The sequence below is a fragment of the Chionomys nivalis genome, chromosome 17 (assembly GCF_950005125.1).
Source record: "Chionomys nivalis chromosome 17, mChiNiv1.1, whole genome shotgun sequence".
Lineage (NCBI taxonomy): Eukaryota > Metazoa > Chordata > Mammalia > Rodentia > Cricetidae > Chionomys > Chionomys nivalis.
The window spans coordinates 33,885,938-33,909,288 of NC_080102.1; the positions used below are offsets into that span (position 1 = coordinate 33,885,938).

At 54.2% G+C, this 23,351-nt stretch overlaps 2 protein-coding genes across 3 annotated transcripts; one reads left to right on the plus strand and one right to left on the minus strand.

The window, feature by feature from the left end:
- Window positions 1-30: 30 nt before the first annotated feature.
- Bop1 (BOP1 ribosomal biogenesis factor) lies at window positions 31-23,287 on the minus strand. 2 transcript variants are annotated; one of them, XM_057791718.1, is made up of 16 exons: window positions 23,136-23,286; window positions 20,767-20,946; window positions 13,518-13,598; window positions 2,773-2,927; window positions 2,581-2,698; window positions 2,408-2,509; window positions 2,118-2,330; window positions 1,879-2,040; window positions 1,726-1,806; window positions 1,566-1,635; window positions 1,344-1,476; window positions 1,068-1,248; window positions 708-996; window positions 538-622; window positions 352-459; window positions 31-279 (listed from the first exon to the last, which is right to left on the minus strand). In XM_057791718.1, the coding sequence occupies exons 1-16, from the start codon at window positions 23,226-23,228 to the stop codon at window positions 126-128; spliced, it is 2,205 nt and encodes a 734-aa protein (XP_057647701.1). In that variant the 5' UTR covers window positions 23,229-23,286; the 3' UTR covers window positions 31-125. The 2 variants fall into 2 exon arrangements, with proteins under 2 accessions (XP_057647701.1, XP_057647702.1); XM_057791719.1 differs by lacking the exon at window positions 2,118-2,330 and having other exon boundaries at window positions 23,136-23,287.
- On the plus strand, window positions 2,407-8,660 carry Scx (scleraxis bHLH transcription factor). The gene is made up of 3 exons (XM_057791725.1): window positions 2,407-2,533; window positions 4,089-5,032; window positions 5,930-8,660. The coding sequence occupies exons 2-3, from the start codon at window positions 4,451-4,453 to the stop codon at window positions 5,966-5,968; spliced, it is 621 nt and encodes a 206-aa protein (XP_057647708.1). The 5' UTR covers window positions 2,407-2,533; window positions 4,089-4,450; the 3' UTR covers window positions 5,969-8,660.
- Window positions 23,288-23,351: the final 64 nt, after the last annotated feature.

A 23,351-nucleotide genomic window follows, 5' to 3' on the forward strand; every position in this document is an offset into this window, starting at 1 on the left:
CAGCTCTCAGGGTGGGGGTGGGGAAACCAAATAAGAAGGCAGGAACAATGGGGATCAAGAATTGTATTGATTCTGTGTGTAGGCACACCCACCCAGTTCCAGGCCACCCACAGTAGTGCATCAGCCTAGCTGAAGAGTCGGATGGTGCCATCTGCCCCAGAGGAGAAGATCCATGGCTGTGTGGGGTGGAAGGCCACATCCAGAACACCCAGATCTCGGGTCAGTGTGTGCCCCTTAAGCACCTTGACAGGTACCAACAGTGGGTTCTGCAGCAGGTCACTGTGGAAGAGAGGGATTCAGCACCCAGTGGGATGGTCCCATGGGAAGGGCTGGGCAAGGGTTAGCACTCACTTGTACACCATGCCGTGGCAAACAATAACACTGCCATCGTCTGAGCCAGATGCAAAGAGTGGGTATCGGGGGTGGAACGCCACAGCCCGCAAAGCCTTCTTGTGATGCCTGCGTAAGTGTGCATAGACAGTGGGCTTCAGCTGAAGGGGCCCCTCTACCCACCTACCTCACCCCAACCCACCTTACCTCAGCACTTTGTATGGCTTCGTGGAAAGATCCAGGTCAAACCACACCAGTTTGCTGTCATAGCTGCCACAGATGATGTTGTCACCTAGGGCCAGAGCAATGAGAGTATTTCTCACAAGACTTAGAGGGTTCACTCCCTGACCGACTTGAAGAAAACATGTTCCCCTCACCTGCTGGGTGCACAGCTAGGCTAGACACCCACTTGCAGTTGGGCATCAGCTTCTTGGTAAGCTCCTGGCGCAGCAGGTGGTAAATGCGGACGCTGCGCTGAGAGGCCACAAGCAGGAAGGGCCGGGTGGGGTGGAAAGCCACACACTGCACCTGTCCGTGGCTGCGGCGGAATGGGCTCTGGCTGCGCCTCCTGCTCAGCTGGTGGATCAGCACCTGAGTGTGTCCTGAACTAGACAGCACCACAGCCAGGTAGTCCCCTCGCCCATGCCAGGTCACCTGCGTCACTGGCTAGAGAAGAACAATGCCGGCTGATTGTCTGACCAGGTCTGGCATGTTCCCATCCCCTTCCCATCACATACTTTGCTGTGGCAGATACGTAGTCGCAGGCCCCCCTGGCGTTCTTCCTCTGAGGCCTCTAGCCAGCGGGCTGGCTGCAACGTTGGCTCTTCAGGTGGAGTGAAGGCATCCAGCAGCTGGTCTGTGCTACCCACCAAGAGCCGGTCTCCCAGGGCTGGGTTCAGAAGCAGCACTGCATCATCCCTACAAACAGGGGCAGACACAACCTCTCCTCAGCATAGTCAGTCCCCGTTTTTCTGTAACCCTTCCCAACCTTACCCCTATGACCCTAAACTCACATGGCTGCAGCTACTAGGCATATGGTGGGATTGGGGTTCCAGGCAATGCTCCGTACCACACCCCCAACAGGCACAGTCCTCATACAGCGCGCCGTAGCCACCTCCCAGAGCCTCACTGAGCCATCGTCCGAACCTGGATGTGGTAGTGAAGGCTCTCAGCACCTAAGCCTCCAACCCAGATCCCTGCCTCCCAGCTCAGGGCAGCCCCCACCTCAGGCCCACCTGAAGCTAGCCACTGGCCCCCTGGGGAGACACTGAGGCAGCGGACAAGGTCACTGTGGCCCTTGTAGACCTACAGAGAAGGAAGAGTGAAGACAGACAGATACACACACACACACACACACACCCGGGGACATCTGCCCACCTCTGATTCCCCACTTACAAGGGCCTGGCAGACAGGGAAAGGCTGAAGGTCTCTTGGCCGAGGGAGCTTAGGGATGAGGTCTTCAGGATCCACATTCACCTGGGGCAAGAGAGCACTTGCTCACCACCCCGTCCTACACTTCCCCAGGACCTATGCAGCTGCCGCACATACCCTCATCTTGCGTTGCCGTGGGCACAGATATAAGTCAAGGCAGCGCTCAAAACGCTCCTGGATGAAGCGGCCATAAGCAGGCACTGTCCTCAGGCTGGGAAACTTCTGTGGTAGGAAGTTAAGCTTTCTCTCACAAGGTTCCTGGTGCATCCATGCCAAGCGCTGGAGAGAGAGGAGATGGGTGAGAATGGCTCAGGGAACATGGCTGGGGAACCACACCCACCTCAATCCTGGCCCACCTCCTCCTCAGTGGGCAGGTACTCGGGAGGTGGGTTGTAAGACTCAGCATGGCCAGGCAAGGCCAGCTTGGGTGCAGGCACATGCATCTTGTGGCGCCCCAACACAGCATTCGGATCCTCCTGGGCCCACAGGTCATAGAATCTAGGGGTGGAGTCTTGGGGCCGTCGAGGCTTGATCCAACCCATCTTGATGGCATGCACCATGCGAGACACCTGCACACAAAGCTAAGGTCAAGTGGCAGCATGGGAACCTTACAAGGTGGGGTAGATAAGAGTGACAGGGTTCCCACCTTCTCCTTCTCAATTAGGGATGGAATGAAGCTACGCTTGTCAGCTGGGCGGTTGGTCACGGGGTGGATCATGACGTCACCACTGAAGAAATCCACAGATGGCTGGAAGACAAGCATAGTGTTAAGGTGGGAAGCTGCATGTACTTCAGACCCTAGGGCCAGTTGTTACTTACCTCATAGGGGTTGAAGCTCACATCTCCAAACTGGCCTCTTTGAAGCCGGTGTACCAGGGCCACCTGCTCATCAGTCAGCCGCAGGTCACGCCCTGTCATCTTGTCCTGTACAGTGCGCCTGAGGGAAAGCCAGTCAGAGCCATACTTCAGGCCTGAGGAACCACACAGGTTCTAACCCAAGGTCCAACTCACCAGAAATCTGGGTCATCCATTTTGTCTAGAAACTGGTCCAGCTCATCTCGTGTCCGCAGGGGCTTGTAGATACGTTTGCCATCCAGGTCATAACCCACATGTGGGAAGTCATCATACCATGCCAGGGGCACATTGCCCACAGTGTTCCGAATGTCCTGTAGCACAGTTACCACGTCAGCACCTGTCCCTACCATACCTGATCCTCTTCAAGCAACCCAAGGACAAAAGAGCAGCCCTAGACCAGTCTCAAGTGCCTAGAGGCCAGGTGACCCAAAATCTGCCCTAGCCCTGGCCCCAGGGTCTGACGTGGCATAGCAGGGGTGCTATGCCCCCTTCCCCCAAGCTCTCTGAGGCGCCAGAGCTTTACCTTCACATTTTCCACTGAAGTGATGCCAACCCTAGCCTCCCCCCTTATTGGATTCCTTGGCCAGGGCTCTGGGCAGCCACAGACGGGGATGACCTCATCGCCTATGGGCTCCCTCCCCTGGCAGAGGCCTTAGGCAGAAATGGGTAGTTACAAGGCAGGAACCATGGGAAGACCCCACCCCACCCATCGGGAGACAAACCTCTGCTTTACGCCGCAGGTGACCAAGGACCCCCTTCTAGCTCCGCTGCTCTTTCCCCTCCCACTTCAGTGGGCAGAGCAGCCACATTCCTGGACACACATTCCTGGTTTCAGCCCCTGCCAGCCACCACCCTCACTCCTCCCAGCCTGGGGACTGCTGCCCAGGCGGCCACTTCCTGCAACAGTAGCCACAGGGAGGAGGGGCCCAGACATAACTAGCACAGCTGAGTGCCAGCAGCCCCTCAGCAAGACCCCTTGGGCCCTGTCCCATTGCACCTGTCCATACCAGCCCTTTCCAACAAGTTCATCCCTCAAAATACCCTGTATAAAGTGTGGTCTCCACCTAGGGGGCCACTTCCAAATCGGAGGGAGGGATTGGGAAGTGCCGATCTTAAAGATCCACGTGTGCACTGGAATTGAGGAGCCCCATGGAGCACACAGCAGGGATGGAGGTGGGGTCTCCCTAGGCAGGAGGGGTCAAAGTGGTAAGTTTCTGGCACCTGGCACAGATTATACAGTCAGGTGGTTCAAAACCTACACGCCCATCTCTAGACTGCCACTATTGGAGTCACCCCCCAACACACACACACATACACACACAGGGCCTGGCACAACAAAAGACCCAAGTGCACATGGAAGGAGAGTCAGACAGGGTGTGGCCAAGCACTTGGGGCCAGGGCAGCTGGGTGAATTTAGGCATGCCAGGGGAGAAAGCCTCTTGATTCCTGATTTATCCTCTTTCTCCCTGCAGAATGGGTAGAATGGACACCAAGGTCTTGAGACATCAGTAGCACTCCAGAAACTCCCCAACTAGAAAGATGCTCAGGACCCCCTAGGCACGACTATTAAAAAGGAGAAAAGGTGCACAGGCTCCGCATAAACTCCTCCAGGCCAGGGAGGGAGGCGGAGGCCAGGCGCGGGGGAGGAGCCGACTGCTATAAAGGCACTGCTCTGCTGGCGGCCCCACTCCAGTCCGAACACATGTGCCCGCGTCGCCCGGCAGCCGCCACCGCGGGGCGCAGCGGAGACCCCTGGCCCGGCGGCCTGTGGGGGCCTAAAGAGGCGGCATGAGCAGCGCACCGTGGAGCTGACGCCGCGCCCCCTGCCCGGCCCATGTCCTTCGCCATGCTGCGCTCAGCGCCTCCGGGCCGATACCTGTACCCTGAGGTGAGCCCGCTGTCGGAGGATGAGGACCGCGGAAGCGAGAGTTCGGGCTCCGACGAAAAACCCTGCCGTGTGCATGCAGCACGCTGTGGCCTCCAGGGCGCCCGGCGGCGGGCAGGAGGACGGAGGGCCGCGGGAAGCGGGCCGGGACCCGGGGGGCGGCCAGGCCGCGAGCCCCGGCAGCGGCACACAGCGAATGCGCGCGAGCGGGACCGCACCAACAGCGTGAACACGGCCTTCACCGCGCTGCGCACACTCATTCCCACCGAGCCAGCAGATCGTAAGCTCTCCAAGATTGAGACGCTGCGCCTGGCTTCCAGCTACATTTCTCACCTGGGCAACGTGCTGCTGGTGGGTGAGGCCTGCGGCGACGGGCAACCATGCCACTCGGGACCCGCTTTCTTCCACAGCGGTCGTGCGGGCAGTCCCCTGCCACCGCCACCACAACCACCACCTCTGGCCCGAGACGGAGGCGAGAACACCCAGCCCAAACAGATCTGCACCTTCTGCCTCAGCAACCAGAGAAAGTTGGTGAGCAGGGCCGGGAGTATGGAGGGGGTCCCAATTTACTCATCAGCCCACACCTGCCGGGCAGAGAGGTATCAGGCAGGGGTAGCATTCCCTAGTACCTACACCTGCCACCAAAGCTGGGCCCAAAGGAGGGAAAGGCACATAGGAGCCACACCATTGGTCTTAAGGACCTGCAAATACAGGATCAAAAAGTAACGCTAAAGTAACACTAAGAAGGGCCACCCAGGAGAAGGTCTGGAGGGAGGGAGGGCAACAGGAACTCATCCTGGCAGGGATAAGGGGGCTATTCCAGGCTTTACTTCCCAGCAAGTTAAGAACTGAAAGGAGCTGAATTCGGGAAGAAGCATATTCATAAGCCGCCCCCATCCAAAGGGGAATAGTGCGCAGCAGTAAGGCAATCAGAGGGGAACCCCCAGGGGTCTATGTGCCACTACCCCTCACCTCTGCAGCCCACCTCCACCCCAAAGCATAGGGCACCTGCTGTCCCTCCCCTGGTCTGTCGAGACCTGCAGTGGATGGGCTAGGGGAGAAGGCTTGAACTGAGAGATGCTGGCCAGCCATGATTTACTGCTTTGGCCCGCACTTGGTGGCACCGGAAAAGCAGGGTGAGCAGGGAAAAAATACAACGGCTTTCCCCAATCCCCATTTCCTCTCCAGACAGCACGCGCGAGCTCCTGGGGCCTGAACATCTGGGAAATTTAATTTTACAGTTTCGGCTGTGCAGCAGTGTACTCCCCGCCCCAAAATGCACTGGGGAGGGGCAGGAGCTGGGGACTGGGGTGTCCTAGCACTGGCCACCTGAGACAGTGCCCCAACAGGAAGCCAGGAAGGTCCGGGCAGTGTTGGGTGACACTAGGTCTCCACCCAGGACCTGACACACCCCCATCCCCTCTGCAGAGCAAAGACCGTGACAGAAAGGCGGCGATTCGAAGTTAGAAGGAGGAGGGTCCACAGCAGCCAAGAGGTGATGCCTAGTGAAGGTGGATGCCACTGAAGAGTCACCGAGAGCCCCACCTCGGACCTGATCTGAGCACAGGTCCCCAGGAGCACGCTCACCTGGCCAGACCTGCCCCAGCTATGAGCAGGGCCTATGAACAGACAGACGGACAGGCGGGCTATGGCTTGACTCTAAGTAGCCCAACACTTCCCAGGCCCACTGGAACTTTCCATGCTGACTCCCTACCTGGGCCAAGTGTTGGCATCTTGTGTCTTTAATATGATAATATAAAGTCTGAAAATTTTTGTATAATTAAAAATGAAACAGTATCTTCCAAATTGAGGCAGACTGCCCTCTTGAAAGAATCTGAACTCACCATGACCCTATCTTCCCAGAGTGAGGCAGAGTGATGACAGGTTTAGATCACCTATCAAGAGCTTTGTACCAGGGATCTGTGATGCGGGAGCAGGGCCAAAGGGACAGGGCAGGGAAGAGAGGGTGGAGAGGTAAAGCAGAAGGAAAGAGGAGAGGGCATAAGAGGCAGCAAGCAACACAGCAGCCTTGCCTCCTACCAAGGAACATGGTGACGGGGTCTCGGCCTCATGGGCACTTGTCTCCCCAGCAGTGTTCCATTAAAAGTGGGTTAGGGAGTACGTGAGCGGTGCTGTCCAGCCAAGCAGGCCACCAGGCCTATATGGGCCTTAGGACACCATCTGAGTAGCAGCTACCCAAATGTCCCCACTGATACCAACCTAGGCCCAGGGAGACTGCGAGGGCTTCTGCTCTGCTTCCAGCTGCACACTGGAAAGATTGCTAGCCATCCAACACTCTGCCCTATCCAACTCTCCCAAAGATCCCTCTGGCCTCTGAGGTTGATTTAGACCCTAGCCAGGCACTGTGCACAGCTGGCTGATCATTAAAATCGTGCAGGTGACAATTAGTTGAGTGGTATGACAGAAGAAAGGCCAGGCCTGACTTCTGGCTGGGTGGTGGGTAAGGAAAGGCAGAGGGCACCAGGTGCTGGTACTGGCAGGCCTCCTGGTCCCTGGCTGGGGGGAGACCAGGTGTTAAGGCCTATGTGGGCATCCTCATAGGGCAGGACCAGCGTGGCCCCTCCTCTGCACTGAAGGGCTCCAGGGAATGCTGGTGCAGGAAACAGTGGTGTAATTTTGGAGGAAATTCTCAAAGCCAGAGCCATTAAGGCAGGGGTAGGAGCTGTGTCCAATCTGACAGAACTATAACAGGGTAGAGAGTCACAGCGCCAGGTTTTGTTCAGAAAGAAACCCAACCCCAAATTTCCTCTCCTTAATCCTGTAGGAGCCCACAGCTGCTCAGAGGGAGGGAGACAGGGCACACTCAGTCACTACAGAGGCTCCTGCAGTCCAGGAAGTCCAGCCACAACCTGGAGGTGCAGCTGGGGCTGAGAGAAGCCACTTTCTCTTCTCATGTATTCTTCATGCAAGGCTCTGACCAGTGTCACTTCCAAGCTACAAGCACCCTGTGACAGACACTGGGTTGAGACCAGAGTCACAACCTGGCAGGGTGTACCTGTATTTGGCAAATGGGCACCAACCACCACCAAGGACCCTTGCTGACCTTCCTCCTCTGCTAGACATGGGTCTCTTGCCCCTCACCTATAGGTCTCACATTTCAATACCTAGGTGCCAATCTCCCACACAAACCCCAGGAGGACAATGACTAAGTGGGTACCTACTTCTGTGGTCAGAATGGCTGGGCCAGTGTCAGGAAGAAACCAGAGGAGCATGCATACAAAAGGCTCTGAGAGAAAGTACCCAAAGAGCAAACTGGAGAATAAGGATAGGAACATTTGTCCATATGTAGAGGCTGCCAATCTGAGTAGCAAGCATGGCTGGGGACTATGGGGCCACACAGAGGCCCAAATGATGCCCAGCTAGCTCCAGTAGGCATCTCATGACCTAGAACCCAGTGGAAAAGGAAAGAGCCAACTGAGTGATTAGGGCAAAGCAGAAGAAAGCAGGGAAGCCCAGGAGCTGGCAAGCTTGAGCTTCAGCAAGACTGAATAGTAGGCCAGAGTCAACCAGACAAGAGCTGGAGGCTTGGGTGTCAAGAGGGGTCAGATAAAAGGGAATGAGCTGTGGGGCCGGAAGGCTCTCCAGAGACGGAGAGTTGGGGTGCGGCACGCGCCCGGCCAAGGCCTCCACTGCCGGGCCTGACTCTGAAAGCGGCTGCAGCTTGGCCAGCCTCAGGCTCGGGCAAGCGGCCCAGCCACTCCCTGAGCTGCACCGGTAGCAGTGGCTGAGGGCTTGGCCCGACAGTCAGCAGGAGGAGGGGAGGGGCGGGAAGAACACTCCGTCACCCTCCACTGCTCCAGATTCAAACCAGACCGGGAGTGGCACGGTCCATTCCCATTCTGTGGCTCCACGTGAGTCCACAACAGCTTATGGCCAAAGAGTGGCAGGTGCTCCCTACCCACCACAGGCCCTGGCATCCTTCCCAGAGGGCAACTTCACCCTCCACCACACTGAGGAGCTGTGGGACAAAAACCAGGGGCTCCCTTAGTGTGTGCCCCACAGAGGCAGCTGAAGAGGGGGAGGCTGGCCCAAACCATGGGCCAGCAGCCACCCTTGCGAGCTGAGCTGGGCTGGAAACATTCGGCTCAGCCTCAGCTGTCAGCTCCCTGTCCCCAGCCTGGGGAATGAGCTGCTGGCGGCACCACATGATTCATCACCAGGCCTGCCTGCACCCCAGGCCAGCCACCCCCGCCCTGCTCAGCACCTGCAGGCTGCCAGGAAACACATGTGACCCCTTTGGGTCAGACCCAGCACTGAGACCCCAGGCCAAGCTGGTGGAGGACAAACAGAACCAAGTGCCATGATTTGCGGGGGCACCTAGCCCCTAGGAAAAGCCTGTGGGATGAGGTGGGTAGGTCCACATCCATCCCTCCATCCTATCCCATCTCCTTCCCCCACTCCCTCCACTGCACCGGACACAGTGTCGGCTGGGACTTTTCCGCTCTCGATGAGCCCCCTCCCCTCCCCCTCCCCAAAGTGGCTGCAGCTGTCAGGACCGCAGATTGGAACTGCAGGTATGGGGCTGGCCCGCTGCCCACCTCCCTCCCGTGTCTGTCTGCAAGAGAGGAAGCCAGCCCACCTCTGGAATCCTTCACTCTCTCCTCGTTCTGCCTCTCCCACCTGTCCCCCGGGAGCATGGGGTCAGCCGCCTCGCTCAGTCTCTCTCTCTTCCCCAGCCCCTCTCCGATTACAATGCGGGTAGTGTTCACTGTTGCTCAGCTCCCCCTGCACCAACCACCCTCTTGTCTCCGAGCTCATGGCCTTCCTGTGCTGCCACCTCCCCCTCATGGGGTGTCTTATCTCTCCAAGTGCTCAGGACTAGCCAGCTGGCCTGGCCTCACATGCCACACTGACCCCAACAGAAGGTTCCAGATGGGATGCTAGACTCTGACACATACACTAGAAGTCTGTTCAACAGACCAAAGGGAGACAGTACAGTCTCTTCCTGTTCTGAGGCCAAACCACTGAGACCCAGCAGGGGTTGACCAGGCAGGTACCACCTCCAAACCTACCATCTCCTTACCAGACTGCTTCCGGTCCTCCATGCCCTCTACCATGCTGACCACCACTTGAGGGACTGGCTGAGCCCACCCGAGCTGCAGACACCTAAGGAGCCTAATATTGCTTGCACCTCTCTACTAGGAGGACAGAGAGGCAGAGTCTTTAGGACTTGTGGAAGACACAGCGCAGAAGGAAAATAGCTGTCTGAGGCCCAGTTTGCTTGTTCCTCTCCTGGGGCTACTCAGAATCAAATAGTGTTCTCCCTAGTTCTGTAAGCAGAGGACCCCAGACGTTCCCACAGGTACTGGAGTTGGGCACAGGCTGGGGGTTTATCTCTAAAGGCTAAAGGCAAAGGTCTTTCTGACTCTCACTAAGTCAAGTTCAGTTGGTGCTTTAAGTAGGGAGGTGGGTCCAGAGCACCACACAAGCTGAGCCTCCCCAAACTTTAGACATCTCCAAAACCTCAATATGGACAATTTTCCCTATATCTAGGCACTGTCCAAATATATAAGGTTGCTGAGTGATTCCTGTCCGAGCAAATCAGTCCTGGCCCTGCATAGCCAGCCTCCTCAAAAGGGTACTTGTTCTGGGCCTCCAACAGCTCACTGTAACCAGCATTCCTTGCCTTTCAAAACTCTGCCCTTGTTGCACTCCAGACCTGCTCTCCAGTTGTTCCCTAGCCCTAGCAAGAAAATACAGATCTGAAATAGCTTACCCTTACATGCCAGCCAAAGCCAGGACCAACTCTAACCCCTAGGAGAGACCACGGCTTCCTCCACATGCTCCTATTCCACCTTCCTCCAAAGGCATCCCGCTGTGGGCTTGGGCACTCTTATGCAGAGTGGCTCTTAAAACCATCAGGTCAACAAGATCAGGAGATGGTACTAAAGGTCTGTCTACCGAGTACACAGTACTCACAGAGACGTACATGCCCAGTCATCACTGGTGAGTCCCTAGGTTGGACAGCCTCTGTGGGATGGGGCTAGACCTGAAGGATTAGTCTGAGTCTGGCCAGAGGCTCCGTTCGGAGGTAAGAATAAGGCTAGCCTGGGGTGGATGGCCGCCAGAGCAGTCTGTACAGATCCGGGTGCCTTCTACAAACAGCAGGGAGGGCTACTCACTAGCTAGAAACCTGAGCCCACAGGCTCCCCTGCCAGCAGTAACACAAGCAAGCATGGAGAGAGTAGAGTGCACACAGGGAGGCGGCCAGGACACTGCCGGCAGGCGGGGGTGGCCCCGGAGGAGCAGAGACCGCCAGCGCACTGGAGGCAGCTGCCGGTTCAGTAGCTAGGAGAAGCCATTAACTGCATTTGGCGAGAGAGCAGAGGGGATCACAGGTTCTGGATGCAGACAGGCCAGGCCATGTCCCTGTGGGATCCTGAGTTATAGATTGGGCAAGGCCAGGGGGTGGGGTTGTTAAGGCCCCAGCCCCAGCCCCCTCCGGGCCAGAGGTCATACAGGGGATGGCCCCAGGCCCATTGCCCTCGGGGCCTGGAAGGATACTTGCAGGAAGACCAGCTCTTCCCAAACTTTCCAGGCCAGAATTCATGGCTCCCCTGAACTCCTCATACTGGCCACACTTCTTAAAGAACAGGGCTGTAGGCCTGCTGAGCAGATGCATGGGCTTCTCTACCTGACTAGGACTGGCCTTGGTTTCTCCTAGTTGCTTGATACATGAGGAGAGGTAGCATTGGCCACTCACCCGCCCTTCTATCCCAGTCCACCTCCCAGGGGTCCCAACTACTAGATGAGATCACGTCTATGAAGCCCCACTGCTGTAGGGAGGAGATGAAGTGGCCATGTGGGGGAGGGGCAGTCACAGCACAGCTGCTTCTCAGTCACCCCCCACCCCACTCCATCCCCACCATGCCTAGCAACTCATTCAGGGGGCTCTACCCCCACTCAGATGAGCCCATGTCTGTGAATCTAGGGGAAGAGAAGGAGGAGCCAGAGCACAATCAGAAAACAGTGATCCAGGCTGCTTGGTTTAAGAGTCAATGATGCTGGAAGAGTCTTAAAACAGAACACTGGCAAACGACAGCGGGGCTCAGAAGCGCCCAGGTTCCCAACCAAGTCCTAGATTCAGATCCAAGGAGCGGTCAAGAGGAAAGGACAAGGTTATCAATGGGGCACTTCTACCTTCAAACGGCAGCAGGCTCAACAGGCCACTCCCATTCCACAGGACTCCTGCTGTGGCTGCCACCACTAGGACAAACCACATCAACACCTTCCCAGTACCCTGTCCAGAGTCCTGTAGGAGGTCTGGTGTAAATGCAGAGCAACCAGGCACAGCCACAAGAGCGCAGGCCGCAGTCTGTGAAGGACTCAGCCTGAAGTGGGCTGAGCTCTTCTCTTCTGACCTGACCCTTAGCCAGGCACTGATGGCCATGTCCCACTCCCTCCTAGGCCTATCCCCTCAGCGGTAGCCACCTTGCTCTGAGAATAAGAGCCAAGTGTGGCCTCTGACGGGGAACGAGCCCCAAGCAGACTCTGGGGAGCTTGGCGTGGCACCTGGAAGCAGAACTCTGTGGTCCCTTCCAGCTGCTGGTCAGCTACACTGGCAAGCTCAGCAGACAGGCATCTCTACTACTGTTGAACTGTCACTCAGACTCACACATGTGATACTTATCACAGCGCAGGAGAAAGGAAGCAGCCTTCGTGCCATGTCACAGCATAGCACGAGGTCACCCAGCCTTCTCCAAGGGCCACTGGACAGGCCCATTGGGGCACACCTCCCTAAGGTCAGGCAGGGTCAGGCAGGCCACTTGCAAGGCACTGACCAGTTCTGGAAGCCCCTCCCCCAACTCCTATTCTCCATATACAATCATCATTGATTTCTCAAAATACCAAGCATAAAAAAGTAGCCGACAGGATGTGGCTGCCGACAGCCAGGGCCCCTGGGGGGGGAGGGGAGACAGGCAGGGAGCCGTGCTGTGCGGCCCCCCTCACCGGTGCGCCCGCTGCTCCGGCCAGGAAACCAATTTATTTTGTTTTGTCTCTGTTCTCTGAACACGCAGCAGAGACTGGATCGGGCTGTCGGCCAAGGCTCCTGTAGACACTGCCAAGAGAGCTTGAAGGTGGGGAGGAAGCCCAGCCAGAGAGGGGGCGCGTGTCTCCCCGAGGCCTCAGGGACAGCCCCTGACAGGCAGGCAGGAAGAGCTCCTGAGAAGAGGACCCATCCCTGTAGGCCCCACACTAAAGCTAAGATGAGACTCCCAGGCTGACATTCTGGGCTATACAGTGGCCACCGCTCAGCCCTGGGACCAGGCCTCACCAGGGAGGGACAAGTTGCCAGGCCCACTGCCTCTGTGTGCATAACTTCTCAGAGCTTCCAGACCCTGCTGGCATTCTGGACACATCCATACCTTCTCAAGGGAAGCCCAGCCTAGCATGACACTTTGCTCTTCATGGTGTAAATTTCCTGTCCTAGATAGGAAAGTCAGGAAGATACTACAGCAACCCACTATGGCTACTATGGGGAGCTGTGGTACAAGGCAGCACCATAGAAGGGAACAGACAAAGCCACTGGGAGACCAGAAGATGCCCTTGGTACTACTGTGCCACCCTTAGACAGGGTACTGGCTGACTCACATCAATCTATGCCTGCCACCCTTAGCTCTGAGTGCCAACACAGGCTATGCCACAGTGAAGGGAGCAGCCCTGGCCCTGCTGTGCCCACAGACAGACAAGATACTGCTAAGCCATGTGTAGCCTCTCCCCTTTAACCTGGCAATGACACACGTGTGCTGCTTCAGTCCTCTGTCCCAGACCCCCAAATTGTTCTTCCAGATAGGGAGAAGGCCTGAGCCAGGCCGCCTCCTCGGAGCGCAGCAGCCTCATGAGATGCTGGCTCTCACCACAACATGGCCCCTTCAGGAAGGCCGGAGAACACCGCGGTGCAGCACCTACTCTGGGTTCCTTGAGGCACTAGCTCAGCCCCAGCAGGAAGACTCTCATCCCGTGTAGCAGGAAGTCACACTCAGCCAAGTCCTACCTCCTCATCAGAGCTGTCCTCTTCATACTCATCTCTGGTCAGAGCTCCCACCTCCTCTGTCCTTGGACAAGGGGGGTCTGCCTGTGAAGAGAAAGGGAGAGAGTTACTTTGGGAGTCCCTAGGAGCCCTAACCCACAGCCCAGCCCCATTCCTCTGGCTAACTACTTGAGGAGAACCACTTTCCCAATGCTGGAACCTAGATCCGAATAGCACATGAAACAGTGTGCCACCCCAAATCTGAGTAGCCTCACCCCAGGATGGAGGCTGTCCTAGATCCCAGCATACTCCAGGCCACTGTATCCAGGCTGAACTACCCTCTGCTCTCTAGTACTCAGACAGTGGGTGATACTAGGTGCCAGGCCAAAAAGAAAAGGCTACTAAGAGCAGTGGGAAGCAAACCCAGCCATGGGGCTGGCTACCCATTCACCCACACCACCACCACACTAACATCAAAACCAGCTGCTCTGGCCCAGGGCCAAGGGTCCCACAAATGGTCCTACTGGGCCCAGATGCGGCAGAGGAGACTGTTCAAACCTTCTCAGACCTAGGGGCGGGAACACAAGGAGAAGCGGAAAGAGAGTAGTGCCACCACTGGGCACTACTCAATGCCCAGTGTGACTTCCTGCTACACGGGATGAGAGTCTTCCTGACTACTACAATGTCAGCATAGACAGATGACATAAGCCATGGGGCCTGTCAAAAGGGTCACCTAGAACCACATTCAGGCCAGATACACTGGCCAAGGGCCTAGAGAGATGCCCACACTCTCAAATGACGGGAGCCCCAGATCCCAGGCACCCTCCACACCCACCACAGCTGCGACAGTAGGCTGACCTTGTCCCCTGGTCAGAGTGGGTGCCACTGACAATTCACACTCCAACCTGGAAAACAGATTCTCCCTTGACCGGGGAGGCGGATGGCTCAGACCAGATCGGGTTTATTGGCAGAACCAGAACTGATGGAGAAAACAGGCACACCTCTCAGCCGAGGGCAGTAAAGTGCTTGGAGCAGGAACCCCGGTGTGTGGGCGCCCCCGCCCACAGCTCCACTCTCTTACCCAGGCAAGAGCCAAAGGCCTGCTCTCCCTTCAGCCTGTTTTTCCCTTCAATATAAAGAAGGACGGAAGACTAAGTTTTTCTCCAGGTTTGGAACAAGGCAGGATTCAGTTTCCGTATCTCCCCCACTTCCTTGCTATACATCAAAAATGGGTTGCAAACCCCAGCTCAGAATAGGGCGCCCACACTCAGGGCCCCAGCAACACAACTGGCAGGCACATCTGTCTCTGACTGAGCTCTGCAGGGCCCTGGGCGGCGGCATTATGACACTAAGCTCCTAGTCAGTCACTGTTCCCAAGGCAGGTGCCTATAGCCCTGGCCTCCAGGCAGGGTCCCCAACATCTCCAGTCTGCCCCCCAAATGTTATCTGTCAGGTACTGTGTCTACATGAATCACAGCAGCAGTGCTTATGGGCCATGATCAGAGTCCTGTGGGAAACAAACTTGACAGCCAGCTCTATGCTTGTGTCCTTACTGTTCCAGTGCAGGACAGTGAGGGGAAACCTGGGGACCCAAACATAAGCACGCTTTGACAAGGGTTAGGATCTCCAACAGTGAGGCTCGGGAGTTCCCTCCACACAAATGCTCTAAGGAACAGCAGCTCTATTCTGTACTCCATAGCTGCAGAGCATGTGATGTCCACCAGAGAGCAGCACTGACACAGACCAACAACCCAGGGACCAGTTCCAGAGGGAAATGAGGGCCCTCCCTGGGCCTGTGGAGGTTAGACACTGACTCTAAGAACAGATATAGGAAAACACATTATCTCCAATTCTGTCCCCTCTGGAGCCTAGGGCTGTCTCAACCTCTTTCCCAGATCCAGCATCCTGAACACTGGGTTTACAGGTGTACATCTGTTTTCAACTTGAAAATTGGGGCTGACGAGATGGTTCAAGCGGTCAAGAGCACTGGCTGCTCTTCCAGAGGACCCAGGTTCAACTCCCAGCACCCACGCAGCAGTTCACAACTGTCTGTGACTGCAGTCCCAGGGGATCTCACACCCTCATGCAGACATGCATGCAGGCAGAACACCAAAATACATTAAGTCAACAAAATTTTTTAAAAAATTAAAGATGACTAAAACATCCAAAGCACAAACAATGGAATAAGGTACAGGCCACTCTTAAAGCTGCTAGTTTCCTCTAGGTTGGGGTCCTTTGCAGCCTGGCTGTCTACAAACCTCTCCCAATACAGAGAGATGGTGAGGTCTGCAGCTAGCACTCACTGTGCAAAAGGACACACCCCTAAAAAAGCTTATAGCCTAAACCAGGCTCCAGAAGCCTTGGCTAGTTTGAGAAAATGGACAGCTGTCTCCTGGAAGGGACTGAACGAGATCTCAGGCCTGAAATCCTGCCCAAGCACCACTTGGGAGTGGAGCAGTGTGCAGCCTCAACCAATAGCAACATTGCCATCCAATGAGAGGACGAGTGGCTGGTGAAGGAGCAGGTATGAGGTAACAGAAAGGCCCAGAGAGAGCGAGAGAGCAAGGAGGCATTAAGATGCCGGGCCTGGTGGTGCACACCTTTATCTCACCACTTGGGAAGCAGAGGCAGGTAGAGCTCTGTAAGTTCAAGGTTAGCCTGATCTACAGGGCATTTCCAGGATGGGAGTTACATAGTAAGAACTTGTCTCAAAGTGGAAGGGGTGGACAGTAAGATATATACACTATTTTAATCCCAGCACTTGGGAGGCAGAGGCAGGCGGATCTCTGTGAGTTCGAGACCAGCCTGGTCTACAAGAGCTAGTTCCAGGACAAGCTCCAAAGCCACAGAGAAACCTTGTCTCGAAAAACCAAAAAAAAAAAAAAAAAAAAAGATATATACACTATTAACAGAGGCAGAACACAACTACAGAGCTGGCCAATATACAGGAAGCTACCCTCACTGAAGCCAGCAGCAGGAATCAGGGCAGCTAGAGACCAGGTTGGTGTTGGGAGAGCCATAGGAGGGGGTGATCACCAGGTATTGGAAAATAGGTATAAAAAAGGCCCCCCCAAAGCAGCCAGTGAGCCAAAGGTGATGAAGGAATGGGTGTCAGAAGAGCCCCAAGAAAGGCAGTTCCTGTCTCCTCTAGACCTTGACCTGAGGGAGAACAACTACAAAGACCAAAGACAAAGAGGCGAGGGCTCCCAGAGTCTAGATCAGCACCCGAATGAACAAGCTGCTTTTTTTTTTTTTACATAATTTACTTACTGTGCACATGATGCACATGTGTATATACACGTGAACCACAATACACATGTACAAATAAGAGGACCATTTGTGGGAGTTGATTCTCCACTATATGGGTTTTGGGGATCAAACTCTGGTATTCAGGCTCAGTGCCAAGTGCCCATATTGGCTGAGTCATCATCACACTGGCCCTGAACAATCTTCTTAGAGTAACAGCAACAGATCCTCCTCTGTCTAACCTGGCCACATTCCACTGCCAGCACCAACCAGGTATAGGCAAGGCCAGAAGCCATGCCACCTCTTCTAGGAAGCAGGCCAGGGTCAGCTAAGGCAACTTCACATACCTTCCCTGTGGTGCAGAAAAGAGGAGCCACTTCCAGCATGCCATGCCCCGAGGCCAGTGCAAGGCATGCCAAGACCGCCTGCTCCCTTCCCTCCCTCCTTTCCTCCCTCCCTCCCTTTGTCTCTGTCTCTCTCTCTCTCTTACACACACACACACACAGACACACCAAATCCCCAACACACAAAGTTCAAATCCAGCATACTACCAGTAACACAAAAACTATGCATAAAGGAAGCATAAAGGAACCCACTGTCCACAGCCAGGCATGATGACACACGTCCTTAATCCCAGCACTTGGGAGGCAGAGGCAGGCGGGTCTCTGTGAGTTCGAGGCCAGCTTAGACTACAGAGTTCCAGGACAGTCAAAGATACACAGAGAAACTGTGTCTCGAAAAAAGGGGGAAAAAAAAAGAATCCCCTGTTCCAGCAAAGGTCCTATGCTGGACAGTAACAAGACCTCAGGCTACTACCCATATCCGTGACCTCGGCCACAACAGAAAAGGATAGAAGGATTTACGTTAGTTTGGCCCACTAATGAGCAAGGACTGGCAAAAGGTACCTAGTTCTAAAGATACTGTGTCAACAGAGGCTGAAAGCCAGAGAAAACAAAGGATAAAAAACTGTTTATGAGCCAGGGCATAGTAGCACACACCTTTAATCCCAGCACTGTGGATGCAGAGAGACAGGCAGATCTCTGAGTTTGAGGCCAGTCTGGGCTACAGAGTAAGTTCCAAGGTAGGGCTAAAAGAAACCCTGTCTTGAACCCCATCCCTCCCAAAAGAAAAGTAATTCAGAAAAGGTCTAAGTGAGGCTATGGAGATGGCTCAGTCAGTAGATGCTTACCATTAAAGCATGAGAACCTGCAATCAGATTGCTAGCACCCGCGTAAAAATCTAGGCTTGAGTCAGGAGGATCTCTGTGAGTTCAAGGTTAGCCTGGTCTACTTAAATCCCAGGATAGCCAGAGCTACACAAAGAGTCCTTGTCTCATAGACAAAAACAAACATGGGGCACATGCCTTTAATCTCAGTATTCAGGAGGAGGCAAAGGCAGGAGGATCTGGCTCTGAGTTGAGGCCGGCCTCATCTCCAGAGACAGTCAGGGCTATGGAGAAACCCTGCCTCAGGAGGAAAAAAAGAAAAAGCTAAGTATGGTGGTATATACCTGCAATCTTAAAGCTGGAGACATGGGAACCGAAGCCCCTTGGAGCTCTTTGGCCAGCTAGTATTGCTAATGAGTTCCAGGTTCAATAAGAAAGAACGTGTCTCAAAACAATACAGTGAGGGTCTCAGGAGGCAGAGGTAGGCAGATCAATGTGAGCTCTAGGCTAGCAAGAACTACAAAGATTCTGTCTCAAGAAAAGGGGGTGGGGAAATTTAAGGACTGAAGGAACAGCTCGGCATTTGAGAGCACTTATTCCTCTAGCAGGACACTAGTTCAGTTTCCCGTACCCACCATAACTCCAGTTCCAGGGGATTAATGCCTTCTGACCTCCAAGAGCATAAACATGCACATGGTGCACAGAAATTTCATGCAAGCACATACATGTACACAGAAAAAGATAATAATAAAATAGGGTAAAGAGAAAGATACCCACCATCTACCTCCAGCATCCACATATACACGTACACACACACACACACACACACACACACACTTAAACCAAACAAAATGAGCTGGAGAGAAGGCTCAGCAGTTAAGAGCACTGCCTGCTCTTCCAGAGGACCTGGGTTCAATTCCCAGCACCCACACGGTGCTCACAGTTGTCTGTAATTCCAGCTCCAGAGGACCTAACACCCTCACACAGATATGAATTTGGAGAAACACCAATGCACATTAAATAAAATAAAACTAAAAAACAAACAAAAGGGCCAGAGGGTCAGAGGGCAGCAAAGTCTATCCTAGCCCTGTACCACCATGCTCACCAACACCGGGGTCTGGCTGCTTACACCCTCTGCCATGACCAGACATCCTATGTGTGGCTATGTAAGGGACCCAGGGCCCTCACTTATATCAGGCTTGACAGAAACAAATCAGGGCTGATAAAGCCTGACACAAGGCCAAGTACTTGTCAGGGAGGGGCTGGGAGAAGAGGTGACTAGGCCGGGCAGTGGTGACCACAGGCATTTTAAAGTACAGTGAGACAGAGGAAAAAGACTTGCTCTGCAAACCCCATGGCCTGAGTCAGATCCCCAAAACCCACAGTGGAAGAAGAGAGCCAACTCCTACAGAGGTCCTCAGACATCACACACATGCTGCGGCACAAGCACACCTGTACTCACATAGGTAATATTAACAAATAGAACATAACTACAAATCTTTATGCTCTTCTCACCCCACCACAAAAGGCTGCCCTTCCTAAACCTGAGGGCTGCATTACCCATTAGAGGGAAGCAGCCTATACTGAGACTTCATGGCCCTGGACACATGGTTTGACAGCCATGAAACTCTGCCCACGGACTGCTTATTTCAGAACGGGAACGTAAGTGACAATGTCCTGCATGTTCTTATTAGGAGCCATATCTAGAACTCAATATACAGGATAGACTCTAGGAGTGTCAACTTCCTAGGACAGAATGTACCAGATCCTGTAGGACACACACCCTTCTGCCCTGCAAGATGACACTACAGCGCAGGGACACAAACCCTTCAGTACCCTGCCTCATCTCTGACTTCCATGCAGTGACTCTTAGACAATGTACAATTCTGGGTCAGGTAGGGAACACCTGCTCCCTCCTTCAGAGTCTGTAACAGAAGACAAGTACAAGAGCAGGGAGGCAGGGGGTGTTGGTTCAAGGGAGCTGAACTGACTTCCTGGGAGATTTCCTGGACAACTCCTCCGCAGCCCCAGAAACCCACATTTCCTATATCACACTCCACCAGATGGCGCTAATACGTGGACTCCAAGCCTGCCAAGATACCTGCCATGCCCCAGAGTTATATGGAGACCTAGCAAGACAGTCTTGTTAAAGGTGGCACTAAGTCAGACCTCTCCAGTAATCAGAGGAAATGCTGCACACACCAGGATTCTTACCTTTTCTCACATTCCTGCAGGGTGAAGGCAGAAACAGACTTTCTGATATAATGGGAACAATAACATACCACACACACTTCCACACCAAGTTTTTATTATGTATACAATATTCTGTCTGTGTGTATGCCTGAAGGCCCAGAAGAGGGCACCAGACCTCATTACAGATGGTAGTGAGCCACCATGTGGTTGCTGGGAATTGAACTCGGGACCTTTGGAAGAGCAGGCAATGCTCTTATCCTCTGAGCCATCTCTCCAGCCCCACACCAAGTTTTTAAATGTTTTATTTTATGTGTACGAGTATTTGCCTACATGTGTGTGTCTGTGTATCCCATGCTTGCTCGAAGGCTTCCCCATCAGTACAGCAATCCACTGCTGCTGGTTCCAGGGCAGCTGGGCTAGCCTCCAGCAGCTCCTGCCTCTAGAAAACTCCGTCTATTCCTAGACCAGGAGTCAGCCTACCGTCCCATAGACGTGGCCTCGAACTGGGAGGGGCAAAGACACAGGTATGTGGACTTCCACAGTTCTCAGTAAAGCACAGACAAGAGGCTGGAAGCTACAGTCCTGGAGCTCCTGTGTGAAGATGGACCGAGGACCAGGTTCCTGAAGGCACCATGGGAAGGACGATGTGGAGGCTCCCCCCTCACCCACCTGTGCCTGTTCCTCAGAGGTCTCCTCCGTTCTCTTGGCGTCCTTCTCACAATCAGCTCCACCCACTCCTTCATCATAGTCCTCACTACTGTCACTGCCAGAGTCTTCAAGGCCTGAAAACACACTCTCCTCGCTGTCGCTGTCGGAGAGACTCGCGTCAGAGCCGCAGAGAAGAGGGGGCTGCAAGGAACCACAGTATTTAATAACTGCCACCTGGCAGGCTCGCTAAGCCAGGAACCACGCACAGGAAAGTTGTGTCCCTGGTCACATGCCTCCACCTGCACCAACACCATCCACCCAACCTGAGCCCTCATCTCCTGCCTGCTGACAGAACCTACCCCCAGGACAGATACACCAATCCCTAGTGCCCTGCAATGGAGGGAACTTTTGAGGACTTACAGGATTTTTGAAGCTCAGTTCCCACTCATGTGTCACCAAAACCAATGTTTCCCCATTGACAAACTCCACACCCTACCCTGGCACCTAAGGGTCCCAGAACTGGAGGGTCACTAGCTAGGAATGGGGCTGTGGACCTGGGAGGATCAGAAACTCCTGAAGGCTCTGACTAGTTGCTGTAGAAGTTTCTTTACCTTGAGGACTAGGACCAGCCACTGATGGGCAAGCTGGAAAGCTGAAGAGGAGTGGAAATGAACCGAAATTTACCCATCATAAACTAAACCTGTGTGTTGGTTTGAATGAGAATGGCCCTCATATGCTCAGATATTTAAATATTTGGTTCCCAGTTGGTGGAGTATTAAGGAAAAGTTAGGAGGCGTGCCCTTGTTGTAGGAGGTGTGTCGCTGTGAAGGGCTTTGAGGTTTCAAAAGCCCAAAACAGACTGTCTGTCTGTCTGTCTCTCTGCCTGCTGATCATGATGTGAGAAAGCTCAGCTACTAAAAGTTCTTACCACCACTCCAGTGTCATGCCATGCCTGCCTGCCACCATGACGGTCATGGACCACGTCTCTCAAACTGTCTAAGCAAGCCTCCAATTACAGGCTTCCTCTTTGTTTGGTTGGTTGGTTGACTTTGGTTTTTGGAAGACAGGGTTTCTCTGTGTAGCCCTAGCTGTCCTGGAACTTACTTTGCAGACCAGGTTAACCTTGAATTCCCAGATATCCGCCTGCCTCTGCCTCCTGAGTGTCGGATTAAAGGTGTGCACCGTGACTGCCTGGCTACACATTTCCTCTTAAAAGTTGCCTTGGTCACGGTGCTTCATCACAACAATAGAACAACAACTAAGAAAACCCACCTGTTCTCTTCTTGGAGTAGAAATAATTCTCTGAGTACAGCCCTATTGTCTAGAGGCCATTTCACATCTACCACAATACGACATGCATGCACTGTGAACAGGTCTCTATCCCTGGCCTTCAAAAGTTGAGCAAGAACTTGAACAATCTTTAGGAAACACAAGATTGCAGAAATTTCAATATCACTGTTTTTCTATAGGCTAAGTATCATCTAATTGGTTTTTGGATTCATGGTTTTGTTGTTTGTTTTTAATACAAGGTCTCACCATGCAGCCCTGACTAACCTAGAACTCCATACGTGGCCCTGGCTGTCTTCAAACTACTAGAGATCCACCTGCCCCTGTCTCCTCAGTGCTGCGATTGACGGGATGCATGCCACTGCCACTGGCTAACTCTTGCCTAGCTGGAGACTCCACCATTCCCAACTGTTCACAGCTCAAGTGACTGCCTTCTTATTGACATCTCCAAAACCTCAGCTGCATACCACAGTAAAAGTAGTCCAAATAGTCAGAACACAAACAACTACTAAGGGGCTATTATTATCTAGAACTCCATGTAAGAAGCAGCTTGGGTACATTTCGCAAAACATGGGGGACAGCTCAGAAAATCCAATAAATTGTGGAGTCGTCTGTAAGGGATATGGCTGGGCATGCCTTCTACCACCTGGGTTTGCTGGAGCCCCACCAGCAAGCCCTGCGAGCAGCAATGACTCCATGACAACCAGTGCGGGATGCCCTGGGTCCCATTCAGGCTTCTATATTCTCACGTCCTCTTTTGTTTCACAACACAACTTGACATACCGGCATGGGAGCACAACTAAAATCTTTTCTGGGGGAGGAAGCACAGGTGGGAAGGTTCAGAGATTGTGGTGAGAGGCACGTAAAGGTCTCTTCCTTCCTTAACACGGCTCAAGTCACAGAACTACCCCGGGTTCTAGCACCCCTAGGCGCAGGGAGTGCTCTACTGAGGGTTCCAAAACAACACCCCGGGCAAGACGAGGATCTTCCGGGCTCTAGGCGCCCCGCAAGACACCAGACACAGAACCACGGCCCGGCCTCCCTGGCCTTGCCACGTGCACCCCTGGTTCACGGAGGGATGCAACCCGCCACCCCGAGATTACCTCTTGTGGTTGCGGCTCCTGATCGGGTTCCAAACGCCGCTTCCCTGGCACCGTTGCCGGTGACATGTGGGGCTTACCACACGCCCCGGCCATGCTGCGCCGCACCCGCTACCGATTGACTGTCGCTTCCGGCAGCGAGCGCGCCTCGTGTACCCTCAGTCAGGCCCCGCCCAACCAAGCTCTGATTGGTGAGCAGTCGGGGTGAAGCCATCTTGC

Excerpts from the sequence above, each read along its gene's own strand:
- Scx (XM_057791725.1), top strand. The coding sequence starts at position 4,451 with ATGTCCTTCGCCATGCTGCGCTCAGCGCCTCCGGGCCGATACCTGTAC. Across the intron at positions 5,033-5,929 it reads TCAGCAACCAGAGAAAGTTG|AGCAAAGACCGTGACAGAAA; the intron begins GTGAGCAGGGCC and ends TCCCCTCTGCAG.
- Bop1 (XM_057791718.1), bottom strand. The coding sequence starts at position 23,228 with ATGGCCGGGGCGTGTGGTAAGCCCCACATGTCACCGGCAACGGTGCCA. Across the intron at positions 1,636-1,725 it reads TCCCTGTCTGCCAGGCCCTT|GTCTACAAGGGCCACAGTGA; the intron begins GTAAGTGGGGAA and ends CCTTCTCTGTAG. Across the intron at positions 1,477-1,565 it reads GGGCCAGTGGCTAGCTTCAG|GTTCGGACGATGGCTCAGTG; the intron begins GTGGGCCTGAGG and ends TACCACATCCAG.